Here is an 8,084-nt window from a genome sequence, read left to right as displayed (position 1 = left end):
TCCTAATATAATGGGCTTTTAAGTTTTCATGGATTTCCAAGCGGTCCTGAATTAAGAAGACAGTGGCTTGTAAATATTCGCGGCTACCAGTTAAAGCTAACGCCGCACAGCAAAGTTGATGATGTACATCGATCCGAAGCCCCGACAAATAAACTGGAGAAAGGTTTTAAGATGTTCGCCTCGTTATACACAGATACAAAGGTGAGTTTTACTTTCTTTAAACTTTGTAGCTAACATTAGCTTTAGCTTATGCTAGACATTTTTCTTGTAAAAATGTACTATTTAAGTAAATAAAAATGTTTCATCCATTCTAACGGACAATGTTTTTACCTTGTTTTCAAGTATATTATGTGGTTTATTGTCGTTAGTGTCAGAGACCAAGTAACGGTGATTTTACGGTTCAGGCTTTTTGCTTCTGAAGCACAACAAGCCCATAGCTTAACAGTAGAGCAGCTCTGGTGTCGGAGTTCTAGTTCAGCTGACGGTTCAGGTTCAAAGTAGTTGCTTTTAGAAAAATATGGCCATGTTCCTTAAGGTCTCCGTGTTATTTCGCTTTATTAGTTTTGCATGTTTCTTGTGAAGCAGGACGGTGTTTACAGCAGTGTGTACAGGCGGATCAGTAGCTCGCTGTCTGGCTCTGGTCTGCTCTCTGGTTCCCATAAACTCTCTTTCAGGCTGAATACAGAAGTGATTCCATGGAAATAACACAGGAGGCTCCTTTACCTTCTTCTTTAGACTGAAGAAGCTGATCCAGAGTGTGGTGTATTTACCCCTGTGATTACCTGAGTTGGTACAGTCCTTGTATTCTGTGACGTGCAAGCGCGCTCCCTGTAGTCACCAGAAGGATAGCACGACAATAAAGAGCTGAACATGGTCCGAGCCTCCTCTGTTCATTAAGACATTACAACTGGCGACGAGGATACTTTTCGGAGGAGAGACGACGTCAAGTATCAGTACTAGTGAGTACAATGGCTCAGGTTGGCAAAATAGATGACTTCAGACCAGAGGTTGAGCCATGGACAGCTTATATCGAGCGTCTGGAGCAGTACCTGGAAGCTAACGACGTTGACGAAGAAAAGCACGTGGCGGTGTTGCTAAGTGTAATGGGTGCTAAAGCATACGGACTTTTACTAAACTTAGTACAGCCTGAAAAACCAAAAGACAAGACATTTGGCGAGATTGTGGACATTTTGAAAGAACACTATGAACCCAAGCCCATATTAGTTGCTGAACGTTTCCGTTTTAATAGATGCAACCAAAAGACAAGTCAGACTGTTGCCCAGTATGTTGCAGAGCTAAAACAACAAGCAGCTAACTGTGATTTTGGTGCGTCGCTGGATTCGGCACTGAGGGATATTAAGGAAGAATAATTAACATTAACTTTGGACAAAAAGTTTGGCTCCTTCTTCCTTAAAGTCCACGGATCTCTGGCAGGCGGACTGCGGCTGGAGGAAGTGAAACCACGACACTGCGCGTTGCCGTCACAGATCACAGAGTTTAATTCCACTCAAAATAACGCATGAATCAATTAACAAAGCTGCAGAGATATAGAGATATATTCATTACCTGTAACAGGAAAAAATAGAAAAAAAAACACAAAGAAAACAAGGGGGTTGGGGGCGAAGACGCGTCTTTGGAGAAAGCTTTTTATGCCAAAAAGCAAAACAGTGGTAGCATTCTGAATTTTTAACGTTTACATGAAGTTTTATACTGAGTGGGCGTTTCTTCAATTTAATATATTCAACTAAGGCGTTCCGCTCTTTAACCAATTAGAAACTCCCGTAGGAACTACAGGAAACTTGAGAAGTCTCCCAATTTACAACGAAGTTCCAAAGGCGTCTGGTTTCTATCGAGAGACAAAGGCGGACCAGTTAATCTTGGACGATACCAGGTACGAATGTCCCCGGCGCCGAGAGTCTTAAGATAAGATTTCGCAGACACCCATAAATCTGACGTCTCTTCCATTATCTCTCCTAACGTTCTCGAAGAGACTTGCATCTGGTAATTTTCAAAAAATGTTATCTTTACAAACCCCAGTTTTGCTTTTGCACATTCAGCCCCCCAAAAGATTAAGTTCTGCCAAAATAATACATAAAATCCACAGGACAAAATAAAGTATAATTCCTGAGCCATTTTCTAATAGTAAAAAAACATTTTCATTCAAACACTTTCCATTTGCTTCTAATATCGTCACAGATAATACAGTTTTCAAATACATTCATCCTTTAATAGTTTTTAAATGAGATAATACAATCTTCAGTAAACATGGTATTAATACTTAGAAGTTAAATGTTACGGGGTTTCAATCTTCTATTTTGCATTAGTTTTACACCATCGCAGATGCTGGCCTCCAGCAGTTCTCCCCAACTGCCTGCAAGAATGTTAATTTATGCTTCTGTGTTCTGGCCGGGCTGCGCCCCATTTAGTGATCTGCATTCTAACCCCTGTCTGTCCGGTTTAAAACAAGAGTATCAAACCTACCCTTTTACACATGCATAAAATTAACTGCATTAAGCACCAAAATCAATAATTTTCCTCGACAGGGACCGGTTCGTAAGTGGAATTAAAAACGAAGCGTGCCAGAGGAGGTTACTTTCAGAGGACCGGCTGACCTTCGCCAAAGCTTTTGAGATTGCTCTCACTATGGAGACAGCAGACAGAGACACTCGACAGCTTAGAGGCGCGGAGGGTGAATGGACTAGTGAGGCAAACATTCACAAGGTGAGGCCAGTAAAAACAAATATGTGCTACAGATGCAAAGGAAAAAATCACAATGCACATGAATGTCATTTCAAAGAGACTAAATGCCATAATTGTGGGAAGATTGGACACATTAGGAAAGCATGTCGAACTAAAGTGCAGAAGAGTCATGAAAAGAATGTGCCAAGCAGGGGCAGCAGAGAGACAAAGTATGTGACAGCTGAGGAATACCCAGAAGAGGAGTTAGCCATTTTGACTGTTAATGGTGAAGATGATGAACGATATAAAGCAACATTTGCAATAGACAATGTTGATTTGGAAATGGAAATTGATACAGGAGCAGCAAAAAGTGTCATTTCACATTCCACATACTTGAAAAAGTTCTCTCACCTGCCTTTGCAGCCAGCTAAAGTAAAGCTCAAAGCTTACAATGGAGGACGTATTTGTGTTTTGGGACAGCTTGTAGCAAAAGTGATGTATGAAGACCAAGCTGCGGATTTGCCACTGTTGATTGTTAAGGGACATGGCGCATCACTGTGTGGAAGGAACTGGTTGACAAAACTTCGGCTTAACTGGCAGCAGATTAAGTACGTGGGTGAGCCAAAACACCTATCACTCAATGAGCTTTTGGATACTTACAGTGATGTATTCAAGGAGGAGTTAGGCACATTGAAAGACATTAAAGCTACCATTGTGGTCAAACCTGAGATGCTGCCCAAATTTAATAAACACAGGCCTCTTCCATTCGCAATGAAGGAAAAGGTGGAAAAAGAACTTGAAAGACTGGAAAAGTGTGACATTATCACACCTGTGAGACACAGCGAGTGGGCAGCACCTATAGTGCCGGTGCTAAAGTGCGACGCTTCTATTCGCTTATGTGGGGATTACAAAGTGTCAGTGAACCAAGCCCTTGAAGCAGATACGTACCCTCTACCACGTTTGGAGGAACTATTGGCAACACTCAGGGGGGGAAAGTACTTCTCAAAGATAGATCTGGCAGCAGCCTATCAACAAGTACTGTTGAATGAGGATTCCAAGAAGTACACAACTATCAATACTCATAAAGGACTGTTCGTTTACAATAGGCTCCCTTTTGGAATCAGCACAGCTCCATCGATTTTTCAGCGCATTATGGAAAACATAATGAAAGGGTTACCAGTGGTGGTCTACCTGGATGACTTGCTCATCACTGGATGCTCAAAAGCGGAACATCTGAGCAACCTGGAAAAGGTCCTGCAACGCCTTCAGGAGAATGGTCTGCGAGTAAAACATTCCAAGTGTGAGTTTAACAAGCCACAAATTGAATATCTGGGACACGTCCTGGATGAACACGGAGTCCACCCTTCAGAAGAAAAGGTGAGGGCAATACAGGACGCTCCTGCTCCTACTAATGTAAAAGAACTTCAAGCGTTCCTGGGACTTGTTAACTATTATGGGAGATTTGTGCCAATGCAAAGCACGGCCCTGGCTCCACTTTACAAGTTACTAAAAGACAGTGTGACTTGGAGATGGACTGACCTAGAGCAGGCAGCGTTTGATAGGTGCAAAGGTCTGCTGACAAGTGATCGGGTGCTGGCGCATTATGACTCCAACCTGCCCCTCACTTTAGCGTGTGATGCTTCTGCATATGGCATCGGTGCGGTGATACAGCACACAATGCCAAGTGGGGAGGAGCGGCCAATAGCATACGCTTCCAGAACACTGTCCCCAGCAGAAAAAAAGTACTCTCAAATAGAAAAAGAGGCTCTTGGTCTGATTTATGGAGTAAAAAAGTTTCACCAGTACCTTTGGGGCAGGCATTTCACCTTAGCAACAGACCATCGCCCCCTGTTGACGCTTTTTGGTGAGCACAAGAACCTACCTACCCTAGCTGCAGCACGCATTCAAAGGTGGGCTATCATATTGTCGGGATATGATTACCACATTGTTTTCAAAAAATCAGCAGAACACAGCAATGCAGATGGGCTCTCTCGCTGTCCTCTGCCTGAAACAAGCGACACTGGAACAGCATTGAGTTCAGCAGCAGTACACTCACTGTTAATTGCGCATATGGAAGAAGCTCCACTAAATGCGACCCAGGTTGCTCGGGCCACACGCAGAGATATGGACTTGTCAAAGGTTTACCAGTATGTCATGGAAGGTTGGCCCACTGTTACAGATGAGAGTTTAAAGGCTTATCACAACAAGAGGAATGAGCTTTCAACTGAGAGGGGTTGTGTTTTGTGGGGAACCAGAGTGATTATACCCTCTAAAATGAGAATGGCTGTGTTAAATGAGATTCACTCTAGTCACCAAGGCATCGTAAAATCCAAGGCCTTAGCTCGCAAATATGTCTGGTGGCCAAATCTGGATTATGACCTGGAACAGGTTTGCAAAACATGTGAAACATGTCAGCTGGAACAGAAGATGCCGCAGCATGTTCCATTGCATCCCTGGGAGTTCCCTGGTGAATCCTGGAAGAGACTGCATATTGATTTTGCTGGACCCTTCCTTGAAAGCATGTTCATGATTGTGGTTGATTCATATTCGAAGTGGTTGGAGGTATTTCGTATGCCACACATCACATCACAAGCCACGATTACAAGGTTGAAGAGACTGTTTGCTCCGTATGGACTTCCTGAACAAATAGTCACAGACAATGCCACCACTTTTACATCTGCAGAGTTCCAAACGTTTGTGACACAAAATGGCATTTTGCACACAACAAGTGCGCCAGGACACCCTGCCACAAACGGTTTGGCTGAAAGATATGTGCAGACATTTAAAGTAGGCATGAAAAAGCTTGCCAGCACATCAGGCAGCATTGAGGACAAACTTTCATTGTTTTTGCTACAGTACCATGTTACGCCAAACTGCACGACAGGCCAGTCTCCGGCTGAATTGTTCTTGCACAGACACATCCGCACCAGACTGGATTTCATCAAACCTAACATCAAGGAGACTGTTCGCAGGAAGCAGTATCGACAAAAGGCTCAACATGACTTCACAGCCGTGGACCGTTCCTTTTCTGTTGATGATGCTGTTTATCTTCGCAACACAGGGGGAGGAGTTCACAAGTGGATACCTGGACAGGTTGTAAGACAAACTGGTCCAGTCTCTTATGAAGTAAAAGAGCGGTACTCGAACACTGTGCACAGACGACATGGAGATCAGCTTCGTACCCAAGCTGTAGTTGAACCAGATATTAAGGACATTGAAACACCAACAGAAGAGCAAAATGATGTGAACATTACACCGGAACAAAGTGCTCTGGACTCTGGGGTGCACCCTCCTGTTTCCCCAGATCCTTCAGTGGTTGTGAGGCGTTCCACACGACCACGGAAGACGCCTGTGCTGACTCCATCATTAAGTTTTGTTTGGTTGGTAAATTTTAAGTTAAACTATGGACGCTTACTGACACCTAGTGGACATTGTTTACATACTTAATTTGGTCAGTGAAGCAGAACTCGTCCAGCTGTACGGTTGGTGTCTTCGTCTGTCCTTCAGACACGTTTGTTCCTTGGACACCATTTGTCTGTAAGTTCATTTTATTAATCGTTATTCCAGCATTGTGTAATATTTTGTAGAAAAGTTTTATGTTTCCCAACCAATATTTAAAGCTACATCGTTAGCTAATTGGAGAGAATTGGGAGTCACATGTTTGCCTAATTGTTTTCTGTATCTGTAGCTGATGTATACTTTTGTGTTTTGTTACAGTTTTACAAAAAACTAAAATAAAGAAAAGAAAAGAAAAACAAACCAGCAAAGAGTTGCAAAATAAAACAAGAAAACTATCAAGGACTGGATTATTTTCAACAACTCAAGTGTTAGCTAGCAGTCTAGCTTTGTAAGAGCAACACATTGTGAGGGCAGCAGAACGCCGAAACGATATCTTGAATAGCCTTGTGTTTATCTAGGCATAATAGTTATGCATGTTATGTTCTGTTATGATTCATGTTGCATTTAGGGTTATATCTGAGTTAGATGCAGAGGTAAACAGAAAGAAAAAAAGTCTGGAGTATCAAGTAAATATACATTTGGGTCATTGTTTGGTTCTACATAAAAATGCACTTAAGCTGGACTGAGTGACTTTAGTTTATTTTAGTTAATATAGATGAAAATGTTATTTCCATCTAAAAGGGGGATGATGTGGTGTATTTACCCCTGTGATTACCTGAGTTGGTACAGTCCTTGTATTCTGTGACGTGCAAGCGCGCTCCCTGTAGTCACCAGAAGGATAGCACAACAATAAAGAGCTGAACATGGTCCGAGCCTCCTCTGTTCATTAAGACATTACACAGAGTGAAGTGAAGGCTGTAAACTTTGCTGTGCTGCATTAGCTTTAACTGGTAGCGACGAATATTTACAAGCCACCGTCTTCTTAATTCAGGATCGTTTGGAAATCCATGAAAACTTAAAAGCCCATTATATTAGGAAGACAGCAATGTTCATAGTATTGTTTTATTTGCGTCTGAAATAAGACTTTGTCTTTTCTAGTTGTCATGGTAACTCAAAGCGCTGGGGGGGGGGCATATTTGCGCATGCGATTGTGACGTCAGCGCAGCAGGTGCAAACAGCCCATTGGTACATTGATCTTGTAGCCAGAGAAACTGTAATCTGTTTTGGATTCTTTAAACTGGACTGCAAACATTTGTTTTTGTTTTATATTGGCAATAAAAATAAAGGTTTCAGGAGCAGAGCTAATGGTGCATTTGAAATCCATGAAGGCTATGTGCTCCTCTGTTTGATCAATTACTATCTACCAAGAGAGTTAGTTTTAGTTTCACTGAATCAATTAAAAGTAAGTCCTGTAGATTTAATATTTCTCTATCTTAATAAAATTTTGTTCATTATTAAAAGAATGTTAAGATGTCCAGAATCAGCTGCAGCTTGTTGGGTTTTAATTTTTTAATTCTTATAATTCTATATAATTATTACTCAGATTTTTATAAACATCCTTTGGACCATGCAAAGCATTTTAGCTGTTTCTCTATTTTCTATTTCCAGTTATTAAGTTCTTCCAAACTGCTATGAGAGCAACCTTGAGCACAATGATCATTTTAATTTGATATTTGTTCAAATCATCTTTCCATTCTCTCACTTTGACTCACTTGCTCCTTGCCTTTCTCCTTATTTCTAAATCACCACATATGCCTACTTACCAAACCTACTACTCAGTTTGTTAATTCCTGCAAACCATGAGCTAGTAGTTTTCATCATTATTTTTCTTTCTATGAAACTTTAACTGTTTAAAGTTTGCTCATCCTTTTCCTTCTTAAAAAACTTTCATATTCCCCTTTCTTGTGTTTCACATTCCTGTCTGTTACAGGAATGAATATAATTTTTATTATATTCATCTACTTATTCCTGTATTTATTTAGTTAGTTTTTCATTTAGTCATCTAT

At 41.3% G+C, this 8,084-nt stretch overlaps 1 protein-coding gene across 1 annotated transcript; it reads left to right on the top strand.

Annotated features, from left to right (window-relative positions):
* Positions 1-968: 968 nt before the first annotated feature.
* Positions 969-6,001, top strand: LOC111609560 (uncharacterized protein K02A2.6-like). Its single transcript, XM_023338700.1, has 5 exons — positions 969-1,107; positions 1,774-1,891; positions 2,544-2,721; positions 3,103-5,775; positions 5,984-6,001. Exons 1-5 carry the CDS (start codon positions 969-971, stop codon positions 5,999-6,001), a joined length of 3,126 nt encoding a protein of 1,041 aa, XP_023194468.1.
* The last annotated feature ends 2,083 nt before the right edge of the window (positions 6,002-8,084 follow it).

This window comes from Xiphophorus maculatus, chromosome 8 (assembly GCF_002775205.1).
Source record: "Xiphophorus maculatus strain JP 163 A chromosome 8, X_maculatus-5.0-male, whole genome shotgun sequence".
NCBI classification, from domain to species: Eukaryota; Metazoa; Chordata; class Actinopteri; order Cyprinodontiformes; family Poeciliidae; genus Xiphophorus; species Xiphophorus maculatus.
Note: the sequence above shows the minus strand (reverse complement) of the source record. Positions and strands in the feature narration are given on the sequence as shown.